The sequence below is a fragment of the Silene latifolia genome, chromosome 4, assembly GCF_048544455.1.
Source record: "Silene latifolia isolate original U9 population chromosome 4, ASM4854445v1, whole genome shotgun sequence".
Lineage (NCBI taxonomy): Eukaryota > Viridiplantae > Streptophyta > Magnoliopsida > Caryophyllales > Caryophyllaceae > Silene > Silene latifolia.
The window spans coordinates 30,077,668-30,099,359 of record NC_133529.1 but is presented as its reverse complement, the minus strand read 5'-3'; the positions used below and the strand labels follow the sequence as shown (position 1 = coordinate 30,099,359).

Sequence of the window (21,692 nt, the reverse complement as noted above, 5' to 3'; positions counted from 1 at the left end):
TTGGTTGTTGTTTCGTGTCTTAGGGAGGGGATAAGGGTGGTTGGCGTCGGGGTATATGGGTAGGGTGGTTAGTGACGAGTGTAGTGGTGGTGGTTATGGTGGTTTTGGGTGGTGGTAGTGGCAGAGAGAGGTGGCAGCGACAGGGGTAGCAGACGGGTTTAAACAGGGGGTTTTCAGGCGGTTTAGAATGGCTAGGTTGGGGTGGCACCACCGTGGACTAGGGGGAGGTCGAGACGGCGGTGCCACTGTGTCTGGGTTCGTGGGCTGACGGCGAGCAGGTCAGTGGTGAGTTGGCGGTAGGGAGGTGTTGGTCATGGTGGTGGTAAGGAGAGAACAGGAGGTGTTTGGTGAGGCGTGGTGGTGAACCAGGCCAAATGGCGGCGCTGGTTTGACTCGGCCGGGGGGCAATGACCCATGGGGGTGGTCGTTGGTGGCTGGGTCAGAGTGGGTGTTGGGACTGGTGGTTGACACGGTGGAGAGGTGGCGCGTGTGAGCGTGGGGATGCGAGTGAAGGGACGGTGGTTGTGGACGGGTTGTTTTAGTTTTGAAACGGGTTTTGTCATAGTTTAATCGTTATGTTTCGTTAATTGGTCGTATGCTTAATTAATTAATTTAATTCCCGAGTTAATTAAAATAATTAAAGACGGGTTTTGAGTCGGGTTGTTGAATTGTTCAAATGTTTGATTCGGGTTTTCTTAATCAAATAATTCGTTTAATCTTTTAATTATCATATTGGTTATTCAATTTAATTCCCGAGCCAGTTAAGTAATTCAAGTCGGGTTTGTTAAAATGAAAAAGCTACTATATCGGGAAAGTTTCCATTTTAAGAAATTCTATTTTTAGTAACCTTCTATTTTGGGAAGTTGGGTCAAGTACTAATCGGGTTCTTTTAGTTATCAGTTGGGCATAAGTTTGGTGTCGGGATTGTATTTCGGGAAAGCTTCTATTTTGGGAGATTTCTATATTTAGTAGTTAGTAATTATAAATATTATAATTGTTTTAGGTGACGGATTCGTGAAGGATCGATAATCGATTCGTTGCTTTATTTTCTCGGATCGCTTGAACTACTTAATTGGATTTGCTGGCACTTTGAGGTAGGGAAATACACTTGACTTATTATCATTGTTGTTTAATTGTGTTGACTTGATTTGTGGTTTTACGTTATGATTCATATATGGGAAGGTGATTGATCAAATTGATCGTATTGAGTATGATATCACAACATCGAGTAACCGGCATGATTTTATGATTTATCGGTTCGATTGATTTATATATATATATATATATATATATATATATATATATATATATATATATATATATATATATATATATATATATATATATATATATTGTGTTGCATTAATTTATGTTGAGCATTTCATATGCATTGGAGTTGGAGGATGGTGTAGGAGTGACGATGTTGAGATACGATGTAAGTTGTGATAAGGCCCAGGCGGGTTCTGCAGACTTGCCCTGGTGTCCTCAACAAGGGTGCAGATCGGCTACGATCGATATATATAGTCTACCGGGGATCGGTATGGTCAAGGGTTATCCGGGGTATGAGATATGAGATATGAGTTGAGATGGAGATGGAGGTGACGGAGGAGCATGCATATCATATTTTATTGTTTCATTGTTTTCCCTACTCACCATTCGGTGACCACCCCGTGTATTCGTGTACGCTGTGATGATCCAATTATTGGGAGCAGATTGATGGTATTTCGGAGACCGTTGGGAGCTGGCCGGGAAGAGAGCTTGGATGACCGACTTAGTGCCTAGCCCACCTTAGTCTTATTAGTAGTTTTATCAGACTGTATCTTTTGGTCATATTTTTGGAGGTTTTGCTTTAATTCCAGTTGTAATCTCGCTATAAACATTTTAATAAAGTACTGTGTTTCTTTCCTTTGTTATCTACTACCTCGGGTTTCCGAGATGGTAACACCGTCATTTATCTGAGGAGTCCTAGTTCAGGCCCTTAAATAAATGGGGGTGTTACACAGAGTCCTAACCTGTGAGAGAAATACTTGTGAGATTTGCAACTAAAAGAGAACCTATTTTAGGATTAATCCTGGTAAACAAAGATAATCTTGTTTTGATTGCACAGAACCAAGACTTAAAAGAATTTTTGTTAATTCTATATTTCACTGCCTAGAAATTGCTTAATCATGATTTTTGTAAATTGAAAACAAGATTACTATATCCTTAAGCACTAGTTATATAAACTTCATTTAGAAAACCATAAAGAAAAGCATTGCTTATATCTAGTTGGAACTATGTCCAATCTTTGGCTAAAGTAAAGAGTTCTAACTGTGGCTATTTTTGCTATAGGATAGATTGTGTCGTATAATTTTTATCCTTGACTTGATTATATCCCTAGGCCTCTAAACTTGCTTTGAATATTTTAATAAAGCCATCAGCCCTAATTTGATTTTGTGTATCCATTTTGATCCAATTTTTATCTATCTTTAAGTAAAGTTGTCAAGGCTCAAGTATCATTTTTTTTCTAAAGCTTGTAACTCCGCCTCCATAGTCTTCATACTCTTCACCCATCTTTAATCCATAAGTGTTTTTTGGTAATGAATTGACTCATGCTCACTATCAAACATGGTCATTTCATTTAGTATTTTCACTGAAATCCTTCATAACAGACTAAATGTGATGCTGCCCTTTGATTAAACAAGGGAAATCCTTAAATTTACCGGGTAATTTGGTTAGCATTGTTGATTTTATGACTGGAGGATATGTCTCAATGCATCATTAATGAGATTCTCTGTATGTTTTCACACACACACATGAAATAAGAGTATTATTGCCCGAATTGGAAGGATGATGATTGTCAACCAAACCCGATACTTAGAATTTCCGTGTGTTCTTTGTTGTATCATTAGCATCATTATTGATATCTACGACGAATGATTTGTAAGGTACATTACCTGAATTTATTAGGGTCATAAATAAAGGTGTGACTTAGTTAGAGGTGACAATGAGCTTACCTGGAGGCGGGTTATGCTTGACTCGATTAGCCCTAAATCGGCCCATGGAGAGGGCAGGAGGGATCGAGCTAGCTCATACCTAGCCCTAAACCGGTCCTTGGGGCGCCTTTCGGCGTGCCATGATGGCAAGTTGGTGTTTTTTTTATGGTTTTTTTATAATTACTACCTTTATATTACACTTTTTTCAGAACTACTACCAAAATAATTTTCGTTTAAAAACTACTACCATAAGTTTGATTTTTTTAAAATCACTACCAAGTCTCTTCGAAACATCAATAAAACACAATCTCTGCCATTTATTTTTGAATTTCTATCATAAGTTGTAAATTTTATCCCTTTAACACTACCAACACTACCGTTTACTAATCATTTTGGGGGCAAAATCACTTTAAACTAGCTTCATCTAATTCACCTATCTAAGATAAAAAAGTTGAAAATCAATCTCACATTCAATCAAATCTTATCACATCCACTTATTAACCTATTTTACCCAGATTAGCGATCCTTTTCACCTTCATCCTTCCAGATTCCGTTTACAGTTTACAGGTGTGTTATTCTTACCCTTCTTCTTTAGTTATTTTGATTGTTGTGCTTAATAATTTATTGGGGGTAATTAAACCCGATTAAAAAAGGATTTTGATTGTTGTGCTTAATTATTTATTGAAGCACTATTAGTTTAACCCTAATTTGCGAATTTTAAATTGATTTTGAAAGTTACAGCCTTTGTTAATTAATTATGCTTCAAATTGTATGATTGGCTGATTATAGTGGGTGTTATTTATATAGGATGAAGATCCCTTATAAAATTGATGTCAGACTTCATTGTGGTGGTAAATTTGAAAGTATTAATGGGGAAAGTCAGTATACTGGTGGAGTACTTATACTTCTAACTGATATTTTGAGTAGTAAATTGAGTTACTACATGATAATAACTGAAGCAAAAAAGGTAGTGGGGCAGAATGTGAGTGTGTTTATATGGTTCAAAAAGCATGGATTCAGTTATGATTTTGGTAGGACAATTATTCTTGGTGATAAGGATATGGGTGATGTGTTAAAGTCAAGGGATAAAGATGATAAGGTAGACTTGTTTGTGACTACAAGACCTATACCCTTTGCAAATGTACCAGGTCATAACAGCAGGAGTCTTAACTTCAATTGTAGGACAACAGTTGGGAAAACCAAAAAGTCAAGCCCTAAATTGAAACCCATTCATACAACACCCTTAAGAAAAAGGCCAAGATTGAAAAAGCCCATTCCTTATGAGGAGCCTTTGGTGATTGAGCCCCTGGTCATAGAACCATTGCAGACTATTTTGCCACTTTCAAAGAAACCAATTCCTTCAAAATTGCCAATTAGAAGAGCTAAGAGTGGATCTGTGGCAGGTGGATCTGGTAAGGGTGATTCTGTGGCAGGTGGATCTGTGGAGGGTAGGTCTGTGGTGGAGGATTTAGAGGGAAAGGGAAAGACTGTGGTACATGGTAAGAATGTGCTACAAGACAAAGGGAAGACATCAGTGAATAAGAAGGGTAAAAAAAGAAGTGAAGAAGTATAACAAAAAAAAAACAGTGAAAGGGAGGAGGAAAAAGAAGGTGGTAGATGAAGAAGAGTTGGAGGAAGATTTTCATGTAAGTGAAGAGGAATCTGAGGTTGATGATTCAGATTTTGAGGCAGATGGGGAAGATTTGGTAGCTGAAGAGTTGTTTGAAAGTCCAGAATATGAGGGTAACGGAAAGAGTAAAATACCAGTTGACTTTGTTGGGGCATTAGAGAAGGAAGAAGGTCAATCTGATGATTTGAGAAGCTTAGATGGTTCAGATAATGAGGGAGATGGGTATAATATTTTCAACCCTGATACTGATTTGAAAAGAAATGTTAAGTTGGATGCTGGGTTAAAGTTCTCTATAGTTGAAGTACTAAGACAAGCCTTAAGGGTACATGCTATAGAGAACAGGTATGACTACTACTTTTTACATAATGGTAGTACAAGAGTAACATGTCACTGCAGATACAAATGTAAGTGTGAGTGGGACAAAGTTAGAGCTAAGATCAGGTGTGTTTGTAAACAATTTCTCAGTCCATTTAGAATGTATGCTACTAAGAAGCCAAATGAGGATTACATAGTTATTAGAACATTGAATTTGAAGCATTCTTGCTCTTTCAAAGGATATACCAAGAAACTGTCTTCTCAATATTTAGCTGAAAAATATCTAGAAGAGTGGAGGGAGAATCCTACTTGGTTGTTAAGTGTGTTTGTTAGGCGTGTTTATAGGGATCTAGGAGTAAATATTAGCTATTCCCAGGCCTGGTTAGCTAGGGCAAGAGCTAAATTAATGATTTATGGTGATGGAGATGATGAATATGGTAGAGTATGGGAATATGCAGCTGCTTTGACAAAGTATAATTCAGGCTCAACAGCTATTGTGGTTGTTGACAATGTTGAGAATCCACCCCAACTTTTCCAAAGAATGTATGTTTATTTAAAGGCTTGTAAGGTTGGGTTTTTGGCTGGTTGTAGACCCTTCATTGGTGTTGATGGATGCCATTTAAAAGGGGCATATCATGGGATGTGTTTGGTAGCAGTTGTTATGGATCCCAACAACAACATATATATACCCAGTTGCATGGGCTGTTGTAGAGGTTGAAAATAGAGAAAGTTGGACTTGATTTTTGAGCCTTCTTATGGAAGACCTAGAGAAAGAGGATGGTGCTGGGTTAACAATAATGTCTGATAGACAGAAGGTTAGTAATCAACTCTTATCTTTTTATTTGTTCTACTCACTTGCAATATTTTTTTAAACTATTTTGTTATTCTATTGTAAATTGTATTTCTGTTATTTTTGTTAAGATCAGGGACTACTGGAGGCTTTCAACATTGTCACTCCTAAGGCTGAGATCAGATTTTGTGTAAGGCATATTTGGGCGAATTTCAAGCAACAATTTAGCGGCCCAGTTTATAAAGAGGCCTTCTGGAAAGCCTGTAGAGCCACTTCTATTGCAGAGTTCAATAGGGAATTGGAGGGAATCAAGTTTTTGAGCACTAAGGCCCATGCTTATCTGACATCAATTCCTGCCAAACATTGGTCAAAACATGCCTTCTTCACCACAAGTAAGACCAATTTTTTAATGAATAATATGTGTGAGTCATTCAATGCTGTCTTGAAAGAAGCAAGAGATAAGCCAATAATAACCCTAATGGAGTGGATAAGAAGGTATGTTATGAAGAGACATTATGAGAAAAGAGTTGGGGTTGTAGGCTATGAGGGAAGATTGTGTAGATTGTGTAGCTTTGTCCGTTCTATAAGTGGTGAGTATGAAGTAACTCACAAAGGGGCTCAAAAAGTTGTGCATTTGGAAAGGAGGAAATGCTCTTGCAAAAACTGGGAGCTAACTGGTATGCCATGTCCACATGCCATAGTCTGCATAATGGATCAAAGAGAGGAAGTGCTTGACTATGTTGATGAGGCTTATTCAAAGGCCATGTATACTAGATGTTTTGAACATGCTATAACAGCCATGCCTGGCTACCAGGACTGGGAGAAGGTTGGGCAGGTAGCTCCTCTTCCACCTCCATTTAAAAGGTTACCTAGTAGGCCAAAGCTCAAGAAAAGAAAAAGAGAGGCAGGTGAAGAAAGTAGTGGGGCAACAAAAAAAAACAAGGCAAATAAGAGCTTGTGGTAAATGTGGAGGGATAGGGCATAATATCAAAACTTGTAAGAACCCTCAAATGACTAAAGAGAAACCAAAGGTGAAAACCACCAGATCAACTAGCACCTCAACATGGAGCAACAAGGTGAGAGATACAGTGGCAAGAAGGGCGTGAAAAAGACAAAGATAATGCAAAGAATGGTACAAGAGATTTCTGGACCCAGAGGTGGCCAACACTTGCAACATCAAGAAAGCCAAGCAAGTGCAAGCAATGCTCTACCAACTCAAACTTCGAGGAGAAGGCTGGGATTTGAAGATTAAAGTTGTATAAGACAATTAAATTTCAGCAGCAATTGTAGCTTCACATTTGTAACAAGAATGTGTTAATTTGCTGCAATTACAAAGACAACGTTTCTTTCATTTTGGGGTATCATTTTGCTAAGACAATGTATCTTTTATTTTGGAAAGACAATGTGTTAGTTTGTAGCAAAATGGAAACTTCTGTATGACATTAGCTAAGTTGTGTTAATTTGATGCAAGAATTTGGTGTTAATCTGCTCCTTTATTGATACTTCCGAGTATTACATTTGAAAATTGCTCACATAACATTTTCATGTCTTGAGCTTAGCTTAGCTATTACTAAAGAGCATTACAATCCCTCCTCAAAGCTTTTACACAATCAAAGCTTTGTCACAATAGTTGCAAATACTATTACTACAACACAAACAAACATAAACCATCTAAATGACAAACAAGAATTAACCCTAACAATCCCTTCTTTTTCTCCACTTGACTCGAAATTCCTAAGTAATTCATTAGCTTCTATAAGCTTTGGACAATGATCCTGCAAATGTGAATTTTCACACTTAAGCATCTTCAAATCGCACTCAATAACCTTCTTTTCTAATATCAGTCTATTGATTACATCCTTCTGCCACTGAACTTGCTCTTCATCATACCACCTAAAAAATCCACAACCTCGATCTTTTGTAGCTGGGTTTGAAAACTTGCAGGTGAGAAATCTTCTCCCTGGATTATCAACAGTCCAGGAATTCAACAATGCCAATGGAACACCACACTTACATTTACCAATAACAATGTTGTCTTTTCATTTCTCATTTACAAATCAAACAAAAAAATAAAACCCTAATTTGAATTAAGAAAGGACAAAAACAGAAACAACAAACTTTTAATTGAAACAATAAACACAGAAATTTGGTAGGGAGAGATATTTCTTCAATATGTTGGAACAATGGACATGAGATTCAAAAAAATAAAGAACAATGTTACCTGATTGGTGATGAGAGATAAAGAGAGAAGAAGAAGAATAAGAAGAAGAAGGGAATGCCGGGAGTGTGTGTTTATAAGGATAAGAAGGGGTAAAATAGGAAAACAAGTTGGAACTTAACTTAGAAATTCAGTTTTAATGAGTTTTTTTAAGATTTGGCAGTGTAATTAATCCGAACCAAATAAAGTGGTAGTAGTTTTCAAGTCAGAATTATTTTGGTAGTAGTTCTTAAAAGTTGGATTATAGTAGGTAGTAGTTATCAAATTACCCTATTATTTATTTTATTATTTTTGGACGGGCTTTGCCAAGTCGGACTAGAAAATTTAAGTCCTAAACCGATCCAAAAGTGAGGGTGCCAAGCGTTGCCTAATCTGTCAGCGGGTTAAGCCGGGTCGACCCATTCGTTTGTCCACCTCTACGCCGGTGGCCGAGTATCACCGAAATTATAACATCGAATCATCGACGTTCCTTTTTCTTTGTGTGCGTTCACAAAAAAAGAAAAGAAAATGGATGCTCGTACGGTCATTTCTTGAAGAACAAATATGTCAAAACCCCAATTCCGGTACAACATTCCCAGTTTCCTCCAAAATTCAGACAATCTCTGCTTACATCTCTATAATTCCTCACTAAAACAACAAAACCCCATTAAATTCACCTAAAATGGGGTTTAAATTCTCCAATTTAAACTCCGTTAACAAATCATACTCCTACCTCTCAACAATCTCTTCAAAAACCCATAAAAATTCAATCTTTATCCTTCAAAGCCCTTCAACAATTAATCCATCAACTACCCTTTTCCAGTTACATGGACTTAATCATCCTTACATAACAAACCCACCAAATTCCCAAATTTTCAAGCGAGGGCATTTTGGTCATGCTCATGATGATCATGGTGGTTCTCCTAAAAATAAGAGTAAGGAAAGTGAGAATGTATTTAAATGGGGTCTTGCTGCTGATATTGGGTTGACTGTTGGAAAGGCTTTTACTGGTTATATGTCTGGTAGTACTGCTATTATTGCTGATGCTGCTCATTCTCTTTCTGATGTGGTAATTTCCTTACTATAATATTTGTGTAAAACCGTGTTAGAGTATGAGACGGTCTTACACTGTAATTTGTGATTTTCTTAAAGTTTCATGCTTTTTTTAATCGTAGTATAATTTAAGCTGTTTTATGATGGTTATTGATAATGTCACTTGAATTTTGTTGAGTGAGTTAGTTTTACTTAAGACGGTCTTAAGCTTACAGCATGGTCATTGTAGCTAGGGATAACCGAATCGCGTAGCTGTAGTGTTTTTATAGAGTTTCTTAGAGGGTATGTTGCAGGATCCAGGCTCTGCAAGCAATTAGGAGAATATGATGAAAGAAGGAAAAAAGGGATAATTTTGTACTGTGAAAGTAGCTGAAATGCTGAATGTGTGCATTAATGGGGCAATTTCCGTTATGTGTCTTTGGGCGATCGTCTCTCTGTATAGTTTTGACATAGGGATTAGGCTGCGTGTCCATTGAGGCATATTGGGGTAATGTTGCTGTTGCCCAGAGTCTCATTTTGTATTTGGTCTAGCTCTGAAGTTCAGTTATTGAGGAGTGTAGAAAAGGAAAACTCCGGAATGAAATGATTAATGTTTTCTGGAAGCTTAATCGCGTGATGAGTGTAGAACAAGCACGTTGTTGTTATTTTCTATGTTTAATACTGTATCAGTGGAAGCCTCCAACTTTTGGCTTTTGAAAATTGCATACCGAGCGCCATGAAAAGAAAAGAAAAGAACATCTACTCAAATCTCTTTGGTGTATGTGAGAAGCACAGCTGCTGATGTTTGGATTCTCTGGAATACCATTTGGTCATTTTCTTGTCTACCTGGTTCCGTTATATGAGATGATCAACATATTGATGTAGTCATCTCTAGAAGGAAATTTGAATGTTCAAGGCTATGCTGTATCACTGGATCATTATTTGAATAAGAACGTAGAAGGGAAGGGAAACGGGTAGGCAAAAGGAGAAAGGGAAAGGTAGGGGGAGGGTGGGCTTCCATTTCCTGTCCAAATGTTTTAAACTTTGGAAGAGATTAGGTTTTGTTGAGGGAGGAAGGAAGGGAATCTTATCATATGCTTATTACCCCTTCTTCTAAAGCCTCTTATCGAAACAATCTGTAATGACACAAGGAGGTAAGAGGACTGCAAAGATGGCAGTACCATTTAGTCATTTTATTTGCTTTAGACTTTTAAGACATTGATTTAGCTGTCATTCGAGAGGCTTTAGAAGAAAGGAGAATAAGGATTTGATAAGGGAGACTTAGTACTTACATATGCACAACCTTCTTGTATATAAGTTTGTCTTATGCTAACTATGTTACTCCAACTCTTCTGATTCCCCCATGTACCCGTGTCCGACACTCGTCAATCGGACAAGGATATGACCCTTCGACACCTCATTTTAAGCCAAATTATGCATATTTTTCATAAAAATGGCCGAGTCCTACACTTAAACACCCACCCGTGTCAGATGCTTCTAAACGAGTCTGAGCAACATAGTATGCTAATGACTTGGTTGATCAAAAGGATTTTGTTTGTGAGTTATAAAACACTAAGGACGTCAAGGAGCAGTTTCCCAATTACAAAAAGGCATCTAAGGGGTTGATACATGTATACAAAAAGAGAGGTAGATGCTTAAGCTCTTGAGATTTCATGAGTGATATTTTAAAGAGAAGAAAATTTTAATTTCGGCTAGTGTAAGACACTTGACTGCAACTATACAACTTCTAAACGAGGAATTTGAACTTTTAACTAGGATATCATCAAAATGAATCAACCAAACAAGGAAAGACAGAAGGCATATGTGAAGCCAAGGGAGTATGTATTTGTTTGTTGAGTATACACGTGAGCTACACAAAGAAATTTACTCTAACTCTGATTATCCTATGTGTTAACTGTAGGTTCTTAGCAGTGTTGCTCTGCTTTCATACAAAGCTGCTAGAGTGCCTCGAGACAAAGAACATCCATATGGTTACTTTTAATTCATTTCTTCATGCATGTCTAGTTCTTCCTATTTGCATTTGTCTTCTGCGAATTCCTAGCTGAATAAATGAATAATGCCTTTGATTCTTGTAAAGTTCTGTTGTGTACTGTGTACATGACTTTCCTTCCTACATTTGTAACTAGCCAGCAATCAGTGGGCAGTTTCTCCCAACATTTTTGTAGTAAAGTTATAGCCTAATAGCAGCTTCATCCAATATTGTCTCTAAACATTTAGGATCAAAGTTTAATTTGATGACCTGTGTCTCCCGTGCAATAGGGAGTAGTGGTCTATTGTATGTTGGATTCTGGTAACGTAAATATATCTATTTCAAATTCCCAATTTCTTATTTGAAAATATTGAACATAGGTTTTTGCCATTTATATTTTGACATTTATCACTTGTTGTTCTAATGGACAAAAGATATTGTTTCATCTGATTTTTCTTTCTGTGTTTAGTGAGAAAAAACTTAAAAGGGAAAGCGGTAAACTTCAGTTTTTTGTACGACGACTAAACAAACTATTAAACTATTTAAAATGTCTTTTCCTGCTTACTTTTGCAGGGCATGGTAAATTTGAAACTCTGGGAGCACTAGGAATTTCTGGCATGCTTCTTGTCACTGCAGGAGGTATTGCATGGCATGCTGCTGATATCTTACTGGTAAGATGGTCTTCTCTTTGTCTGCCTGCTCTCTCGCGTTACCGTGATTACGGTTGATAGTGCTATTTAAAGCCATGGTCTCAAACTTAAGAGGAAAATTTTTGTCATGAATGAAGCTCTTATTTTACTATGTTTCTTACATTGTCTTATTGTACATTTGTATGTGCTCTGTGAGACTTCACTTGCTTCAATGGCCCTCATTAGTTGTTTGACATATTATTTTCGGAGAAAAAAACTTCATGAACCTAGCTTGTAGCATCGAAAGCTATGCACATAATTTAACTTGTTCTCGATTCTTTTCCATCTGAAAATGTATTGATGTTTAATCTGCAGGGTATATACACAGCAGCCCCTGAGACTGTTGTGCAGTCAGTCTTGAATGAGCATGAACATCATCACAGCGGACACAGCCATCAGATTGATATGACTCACCCTTTCCTAGCATTGAATATGGCAATCATATCCATTGGCGTAAAAGAAGGGTAAATACTTATGTGCATATATTCAAGCAATGTGCTCTTGGATCTTAAATTTCTTGACCTAGTCTTGGTAAGATACCACCTTAAAGTATCATATCTACACTAAATAATTAATATGTAGCCGTTATAACTGAAAAGATAACCAACCCAGAGATAAATGTGTTTTCATTGTTATCCTTCGATTTCTACTTCGTTTGACAAGTTGAATTTGTAGCTAATAAGCTAACTGTAGCCTCCTCTCTCCCTCTAATCTAATGTATTTTTGTTTAATACTTTAGCTTTTGGTATCATCTCTGTTGCTCTTAAGCATTTAAACTATTATGTCTGTGGGTGTGCTTGTAGCCTTTTCTGGATAACCAAGAGAGCAGGGGATAAAGAAGGTAGTGGGCTCATGAAAGCGAATGCATGGCATCATAGGGCTGATGCCATCTCTTCTTTTGTTGCTCTTATTGGGGTAGGTAAGAACTCCATTATCAATATCAATTTTTTACTGATCCTGCTTACTCTCATTGGAGGACCTGGAAAATTTTGCTTACACTGTACCATTGAAAAATTTGAAGCTATATTTTACAAAATTATATGTAGTACTCCCTATTTAATTTTTATAGCACAAGTATCTGAGGGCCAAAAAATGTTATGGAGTATGTTTTTTCGGAGACCCCTAATACTATGGCATGGATCAGCCAATGCTTATCTACCTTGTGCCTCAGCCATAGATACTTGGATTGTTTGGGACTTCAATCTTATGTTTGACCGGGTTAGTGAGACTTCAGCATTTGGCTGCTGATGCGATGCAAGCCATCAAGCTGATTGAGGTTTTTGATGACTTTGCAAAGTTAATTGACTGTAATATATCGTTCAGTGTTAATTTATCATTTTTTGGATATAACTTGTTCACAAAATTGTATAGGACTGTTAGGAATATGACTTAGAGACTTGATCAGTTGATCCTACTTAGTACCATTTACCTTTGGATTGGTCTTCATATTCACTGTATGATCTGAAGTGAATTTTGGAAGAACGGCTTGATAGCCTGTGTATAATTCTCCGTCCACTCCACTGTGAAGAGGAAGCGTTCAGAATGAGACGAAGGGAGAATATTCTTCATGACTAACACATGAATTAATAAGATTCCCGGGTGGGATCAATGTAATTAGAAAATTCATTGATGGCTTAAGACCAAAAGACCTCTTGAAGATTTCCCTTGCTGAAGCCTAACAACATTAAGTCACCATCCAAATCCGTGCCTAAACAGTAAACCTTGCGATCGAGAGAGAACTTAGTTGTTAGTTGCTTTTAGGATTGCTCTGTATCTTTTCGATTTTCATACATTTAAAAAGTACTGGACAAGGATCATAAAAGTTTCATGTTCATTTGTTATGATCACGACCTGGCATTGTATTATTTTGTGTTTTAATCTTGGTGAGCGGGATTGATTGACTGTGGAATTTGTAAATCTGGTTTCAGGTGGCACCATTTTAGGTGTGAGATATCTGGATCCCCTGGCAGGACTTGTTGTGTCAGGCATGATTTTGAAGGCTGGACTTGAAAGTGGTCACCAGAGGTATTTTTCATTCCTAAATTTTGTAAAGTTTGTAAAAGGGCCGCGCTTTTATTAGGATTTCTATAGGCAGGGTTCACTGTTCAGTATACTTTTATTTTACCAAAAAATGCTTAACGAGAATTCACCACCTTTAAATCTCACATTCTCATCTGTGAGTGCTGCCTAAATGGTATCTGTCGGCAAAGTTGTCTAGTGTGAATGAAGAAGTCAATCGAAAGAGATGCGACATGAAATCTTTGCTTATCTTATTTGACAGTTTCTTCTTCAATTATGCAGCATTCTTGAGCTAGTGGATGCTGCCGTTCCCCAACAGCAATTGGATCCTTATCGAAAATCAATCATACAAGTTGAGGGAGTGAAGGTAACTTCAAACTTCTTTGTGTATCTCTTTATTGATGCAATTTCGATGGTGCACTTACCTTTCAGTTACTATCAATTCTGCATCTGCCCTTTCTTTCTTGACTTAGGATATCTGTTGAGTGATCAGGTAATTTATATACCAGTGCCTGTGGCGAATTTTCATGTTTTCGCCTTTTGGGATGCTGGGTTGCTGACCAAAAGCTTTCTCTGAAGCCTATTATTTGTGTTTTTAGGGGAAAACTCTTCTAAAATACTAGACTTGAATATTTGTAGGGTTGTCACCGCTTAAGAGCAAGGAGGGCTGGCTCATTTCTTCACCTTGATGTACACATAGAGGTGTGCTATCTTCATAGCTCTTTTTTATTCATAAAAATAATAAATTGCGTAATTTTTTCTGGTATTTGTGTACTCCTACTGCCGTTGCTAAGTTTATGTTTCTGAATACTGAATTCTTTTCGAGAGAATTGTGATTTGATGTTGTTTCCTTTTTGTTTTCATGTATTGGAAACCATTTAACCTCAAAAGGTGGAGATCTTAAGAGTTCTACATGATCTGAAATATTTCCCTTTGTTCATTTTTAAAGTAATGTCCGATCCATTAATGGCTGAACTATTGAACATAGAAGAAGTTTAAGAAAGAAAAATCGACTTGTAGTAAACCTCATGGAGTTTGGTGGATTTTAGATTGATGTTGGTGTTTTGTAGGTTGATTCCTTCACCAGTGTTAGTGCTGCTCATCATATTGGGGAAAATGTCAGACGTCAAATTCACAAATTTCACCCTGAGGTAGCTGAAGTCTTCATACACATTGGTATGCATTCTTCATGAAATGCTCTTTTAAATTTAATGTCAGACTTTTACTTGTTACTTTTAGCATCAATGAATTGTAAAAATATTTTCTGGTCATTAAAAGAATATAAAGATTGACTGCTGATTGGATTAACATTTCCTAATACATGAAGCAACTCTTGCAAAGTACGAGTAGTATTTTTACATGGATAGGCGTCCGATAATTTGATTGGAAAGTTTGGCTTTCCTATATCCCCCTTTACACCTCATAGTAATTAAATTGTTACATATTTCTATTGTGTGTTCTTATTATCGTGGTCTTTTTCTTTTGGGGTTGTTTCATCCGTATAGCTCACAACCGAGACTGATTGGACCACTAACAGAGGGCAAAGCTTTCACGCACAAGTTTTTAATATGTTTATGTTTTATTGTGGTTCTGTAGATCCCTTGATTCCTCAAATTTCATCAGATGTAAAGGAACACATGGAGGAAGGTGGTAAAAGAAGTGTGAACATCTCCTTAGAGCAGGCTGATATATATAATATTGTCTCTGGTATATTCTCGTCGAAGTTTTCTGAGGTATATGTTTTTTTTGAAGTTCTTCCCAGCCCTATTCTCCAATTTAGCATCCTGCCATCCTGCTTGATCTGAAGTGAATCTATATCTCTTCGAATTATTTAACTGCGGTGTTAATATAGAGTGGCAAATTTGCAAAGATTTTTAACTTGAAAGAGGGGATGATTCAGTGGAAGTTCCCTTTATTCAATGGTTCACGTCTTCAGGACCTGGTTGTGTTGTGAATAAATTTTGCTGCTGTTTCAGACCCGACAGCGGGTATAGCCGTATAGGGATTATTATGTAGAAAAGTTTGGTATAAGAATTACTCGGTATTTGGGTAAAGGACTACTGGGTCATTTTAGGCATGGGCCTGGATTGGGTTTGCTCAATGGTTACCGGTCTGGTCAATAAGGTTTGTTTAGGGCCATTTTGAGTTGTATTATTAATTTTTGGGATTATCTTGTGGAAAACTCAATTTTCGTTTCAAATCAGTCTGATGGGGGTGGGGTATTCACAATCTAGTTGGATTAGTTTTTGCTAGATTTAGGTTTATGGGCTATACGTGTCAGCCTGAATACAATGCCATGATCCAACTCTTTTTGAGAGCATTATCACCAAGCATTTGCTAACCCAGATATGATTTGGTGTTTGTCCAGACGATGACTGTGGAGCACATCACACCTCATTTGCTGCGTAACAAAATTCTACTGGACATCGAAGTCTCAATGCCCCCAAACATAATGATCAGGTAAACGCAGCAGAAATATGTTTCAGATACTCGACTGCCAACGAGGCTATGAGTGTGCCATAATATTGATTATGTCGGTTGGTATTTCAGTGATGCAATGTTGATGGCACAAGAGGCAAAGATGGAAATTCTGCGGGCCATATCTAATGCCGTTCAAGTTAATATTCAGCTACGTTTGTCACAACCTAACCATCATACAACTCTTTAAATCGGCGGTCAGAGTGCAAGTAACTTGAAACAGTTGTGGAATTATATTGGCTCTACTAATTTGGATGTAACAGTTAGAACTTAGAATTGTGGAGCAGCTATGGATTTATTAATATAACAGGGTGTAAAATCCACTCCGAATGACATTATTATCGATCTGTTCTAATTTTGATCTTTTGTTGAGGTAGGTGTGCAAAGCCGCCTCATTTTGATATTTGGTAATTGGTTTATGTTCTTGGAATCTTTGGTTCTCTGGTTGGTCCGGCTAGAATGCGAGGCTGCCTCATTTATGTTCGTTCGGATAGTCTTTAATTTTTGATAATTTTTAAGTATTGCATGCGTTATTTCAAGTGTTTCAATTAGGTCTGCATAATTTTTTTTGAGGTCTGCTTAATATATCACAAATTCCGATTATAGACAAGAGATATCCGTCTAGATGGGTCAAATATCCACTTTAGCATGAAACAAACAATAAGTTGCATGGTGGGCTAGGTAGCACGGACGCTTCTCTTAATCAGTCGTCCCGTGTCCGACACCGTGTCGGACACCGACACTCCTCGGACACACGCCGAAACGTGTCGGGCGCCTATAAAGGCGTGTCTAACTTTCAATATTTATTTGGGCACGTGTCCGACGCGTGTCCATGGTATTTAGGTCTTGTCCGACGCGTCCATAACATTTGGACATCATTTAGGGTGAATGATGTTCTTTATACGGGAAATGGGCTGTTGAAATAGCTTGATTAGAAGATGGTTTTGATGAGAAATGAAAATGAGTTATAATCATGGACAAGTTTTACCTTTACTTATTTAAATTTAATATCAAATACTTTTATAAAAATAAAATCGAATGTCTATAACTATAAAATATATATTTTATTAAATTTATATAACGTGTCCCGTGTCCCGTGTCCCAAATTTCATGGGATGCCCTGTCACGTGTCCGTGTCGTGTCCGTGTCCGTTTTCCCTAGATGGTGGGTTCTAAAAATGTCACCACTTATACTTAACCGTCTTTCACTTTAGATGAATATACGCGTCTAGTGAGACTAATGGTTAATATATTCCGAGTACTTCTTAACCGACTTAGTTATCCATTTTGTTGTTTTATCATAGGTCTTGCAGCCCTACCTTAACCTATTTTGCAAGTAAAATTAGAATAAACTCTAAAATATACTCCCTTCTAGCCGCTCATTTCTTTTCTTCCAGGTGCAAATAAATTTGAACCACACAAACCTTTCCAAAAAAAGAAAGAGAAGAAAATTCAACTACCATAAAAAAGGAAAGGAATAAGAAATGACCAACTAAGAGCATCAACAATAGAGGTTTGTCAACAAAGGTTGGTGTATTTTTTAGAGGTTTGTTCACAAACCTTATAGATGAAAATGATTACAATTTTGTATACAGGTTTGTATTTTTTGAGGTTTGTCTATTATTGTATTGAGATTTGATGTTAGAGAGGTTTGTGTTAAGTGAATAAACAAACCTTATTTGCCCTAGGAGGGAGTATATTATACACAAATTCTCATTTGTGGCGGCGATATCCGTCACAAGCTAATGAGACGGCAATATCCGTCACAAGCTTGTGAGGGGTACCATTTCCTCTCACAAAATGCCCATTGAGAGGTGAGTGAGAAGCACATAATACCCCACCTTATCCCCTCTCTCTTTTTATAAGAGGTCACAAGCAAACCGTCACAACTCACAAGCAAGACTAGCTCTATATTATATGCGGTCTCTATTTGCAAATCATAGCATAATTATTTTTCCGGCTAAAACTAGTTCCAAACGTTTTGCAAAACCAACAAATTTGACACTAGTTCCAAGTTTTCCTTTAATTTCCATTTTTTATTTGCTTAAAAAATACCCCAAAACCTTACCCTTGTCCTGCAGTTAAAGATAGTCTATCAACCAAAAGGGGTGTGATTTTAATTACTTCTACCCCGGTCAATTGTTATCATTTTAACAAATGTTTAGTACAGTCTTTATATAAAGAAATCTTGATTCATAAGATTTTATATAAAGAAAACCTGATTCATCAGATCTTAATTCAAAAGATTATCCTGGTATAATCGTATTTATTATCAAATACGCACAATTTAATTCCTCACATCAAAATTTGTACTCCGTACAACCCGATCCTCAAAAAGATGGATCAAATCAGCGTTGATTGAAATACTAGCTTAAGATGCATAAAAATTATGCTGTTATTTCTTATTTAAAATTTGCATTATATGAAAAGTATGGTTTTGTACAGGAGGAAGCCATTGAATCAGATAATTGTAGTCTGAATTTTTTTAAGTCGACACATATTATTCCGAAACAATACTCATCACATCAATGGCTCCTTTTAATGAAAACCTAAAAAAAAGAAAAAAAAATCGGTTTTATACAAATATAATGCGAAAATAAACACGAACCGGTTTTACAAAAAACTTTGAGAAAGACGAAAAGGGAGAAAGGCTCAGAAGGATCCATTGGAATGTATATAATCAGAGAAACAAATTAAGTTTCTCATAAAATAGGTAGGTTGTTACGCATCATTGCCTTTCAATAAAATTCGACTAATTAAACAACAATGGAAAAAAAAAGGGAAAAATAATAGAAGAGCGGAGAAGATTGAAAAACAAACGGCAGAGGTAGATTGATTATGGAGGCAGATGTTGAATTAAGGATTGATGGAGGCTTATATAGCGCTGGTGTAGATAAATTAGGGTATAGGGTTTATCATCTCAACGCCGATTGTAAACTCCAGTTGGGCCATCTGACATCTGTGTATTTCGTGGATCATCAATTCTCAATGGCCCATTAAAAACAAATACTCCATCCATCCACTCCGAAGGTAATATGGATCCACTTTTTATAAGAGGAAAAGTGAACTCATGTTACCTTTGGAGTGGATGAGAGAAAGTAGGATTCATTAGTCATTACTCCCTAAGTCCAGCATTAGCAATAATAGTCGTTAACTACTTGTTATCATTGAGATTATCACTAAAAACTTTATTTATAAAGTTTATCTACTAAAATCATAAAACTTTTATTTACTAGAATCATAAAACTTTATTTATAAAGTTTATCTATTAAAATCATAAAGTTTGTTCTTAATTTAAGAACTGAGTTCTAAAATAAGAACCATGTTTCCCAACATATGGGAATGTGATGGTCAATAATCATGACATAGAAAATGTGAGATGTCTTTAGAGTTAATAGTAAGACAAGGACTTAAAGTATTCAATTTTTTCTAGTATAAGTAGGGCTGAGCAAAAAAAAACCGAACCGTATTTTTAAACCGAAACCCGAATAATGGAGACCGAAAAATTCGGATTTTTTCTGGTGCGGGGACCGAACCGAATTTTTAAGCATAAATAAGGTGCGGGTGCGGGTCTAAATAAAATCAAACCGGAGACCGCTTTTAAAACCGAATTGAATTTTTCTCAAAAACATAACTTCATCTATGAATTAAACACACCCAAGCCAAGACTTAGGCCCAAAACATCAAAACCCTATTTCTTTATGAAGTAATTTTAGATGTCTGTGCCTCTTTAATTGTAGGTTTGAACATAATTTACATGTCTATGACTCTTTAAACTTTAATATGTATGACTTTTTTATGAAATAATTTTAACATTTGACAACCAAGGTCTTCAAAAGTCAAATTGGCAGCATGTTTATTGTGCCATTCAATAGCATTCAACCAAAAATCGGGTATGAAAACCGGTGCGGGTAACCGGTTTTCAAATCCGGTTTGAAAATTTCAGAAAAACCGGTTACCCGGATTAAAAGAGGTGCGGGTGAGGTTTAAGAAATTTAAGGTTTTTTAAAACCGGGGACCGAACCGGTTCTCAACCCTGTATAAGGAATAGTACTATCAAATTTTTCAGTTAAGGACCTCACTTCTTTAATCTGTTAAGCCTTCGTTAAACTTTTATGAGAACATACTTTCTTATTTCTTTCTTCCATTCCCATCAACTGTGCGTTGTACTAATCACTAAATCAGTGTTATTTCCATTTCCCTAATTCTAGAGGCGGCAATCATTGACACGACTCGAAAACACGACACAACCCGACACGAAATTAGCGGGTTAGGGTCAAGACGTTGTGACCCATTTAAGTAATTGGGTTGACACAACACGACACGAAACTTAAATGGATCTGGTTAAGGTTGATGTCTTTTGACACGAACCCGACACAAATAACCCCTTTATTTTAAAATTGTCATAATATATTTGGCTTAAGTCAATAACTCAACAAAACAACTTAAAAATTAGCATTTTGATTCATAATTTTTGGGATAATAGGGTTACAAAGCGTAGTTTATTGTTGCATTAGTTTATTGGGTTAAAAATGACCGGCTTAGAGATAAATAGATTAAACATATCGGGTTGGGTTATAGACAACATTAAATGGGTCGATTTAGGGTTGAGACAAATGACCCATTTCAAATTTACTTGGCGCTACCGCAATCTGAGTTATTTCGACTTAGCTACAAATAGTTGGAGTGTTAGATACAATTATTTTATATGAAGTTTTTAATGTTTTGCTCTATAATGAAGTGTCGACATTTCTTCGTTAGAAGAAAAAATCCCAATTACTTTGGTCCTAAACGGGAATTTGCGTTGCTTTTGAAACGGCATACTTTGCCGAGTCGTATTTGTTGTTGGACCTGTTTGAAGACGATGCTATAAAGTATCATATACGCGACACACCATTGAATATACATTATAGGATAGAACAAACAAATTTATTCCGTCCGTCTCAATCATTTATTGCCTATACAATTGCATAAACTTGTTTGGAGATGATGTGGATTAGTCTCAATGATGTTAGCAAAACCCAATAACGAAGCATCAGAATAGGCTACATAGTACCGAAAAGGCTACAAGTACACGAGGTGTACAAGGGCCTTGGTACACAGACCAGTGAGAGCACGCCAAGTGGAGTTTGGTAGGGACCATATGGAATCTTTTTTAAATGAGTTTTTAGAGGGATAAATTTGAAAATTTTGAATTTCAAATTCAAAAAGAGACAACCTATTAATTGCTACACTTTCCAAAGATCATTAGCAATATTAATCTAATTTTTTTATACTAATCTCTATACTAATTATTTTTTGTTTCTTATATTTATTTTATGTTCTTATTTATTTTAACCTCCTTTCTCTAACTAAAAAAATCGTTTCTCTCACTTAAAAAAAAATCGATATTTTTTTCCCCAAATCTAATAATCCATAAAAAAAATCAGTATATTTTTTTTTCCCAAATCTAATAATTCCTTAAAAAAATAAGTATATTTTGTTTCCAAATCTAATAATCATATTTAATTATTAAAATCTCATACTATATTTCAATTGTATCGACACCACCATCATCTTTCAAATATGAGTTTTAATC

The 21,692-nt window shown here is 36.4% G+C and overlaps 2 protein-coding genes and 2 non-coding genes across 4 annotated transcripts; 2 read left to right on the top strand and 2 right to left on the bottom strand.

Annotated features, from left to right (window-relative positions):
* Nucleotides 1–5,675: 5,675 nt before the first annotated feature.
* LOC141651309 (uncharacterized) lies at nt 5,676–6,674 on the top strand. The gene is made up of 2 exons (XM_074459027.1): nt 5,676–5,735; nt 5,847–6,674. Exons 1-2 carry the CDS (start codon nt 5,676–5,678, stop codon nt 6,672–6,674), a joined length of 888 nt encoding a protein of 295 aa, XP_074315128.1.
* A 1,669-nt stretch (nt 6,675–8,343) lies between these two features.
* LOC141653371 (metal tolerance protein 2) lies at nt 8,344–16,518 on the top strand. Its single transcript, XM_074461106.1, has 12 exons — nt 8,344–8,976; nt 10,861–10,930; nt 11,503–11,600; nt 11,934–12,082; nt 12,422–12,537; nt 13,547–13,643; nt 13,920–14,004; nt 14,277–14,339; nt 14,708–14,813; nt 15,234–15,370; nt 16,006–16,097; nt 16,188–16,518. Exons 1-12 carry the CDS (start codon nt 8,590–8,592, stop codon nt 16,303–16,305), a joined length of 1,518 nt encoding a protein of 505 aa, XP_074317207.1. The 5' UTR covers nt 8,344–8,589; the 3' UTR covers nt 16,306–16,518.
* Nucleotides 16,519–18,567: 2,049 nt separating this feature from the next.
* On the bottom strand, nt 18,568–18,645 carry LOC141654095 (small nucleolar RNA Z155). Its single transcript, XR_012547670.1, has one exon. It is a non-coding gene; the product is annotated as a small nucleolar RNA Z155 (small nucleolar RNA).
* A 113-nt stretch (nt 18,646–18,758) lies between these two features.
* On the bottom strand, nt 18,759–18,856 carry LOC141654091 (small nucleolar RNA R41). Its single transcript, XR_012547666.1, has one exon. It is a non-coding gene; the product is annotated as a small nucleolar RNA R41 (small nucleolar RNA).
* Nucleotides 18,857–21,692: the final 2,836 nt, after the last annotated feature.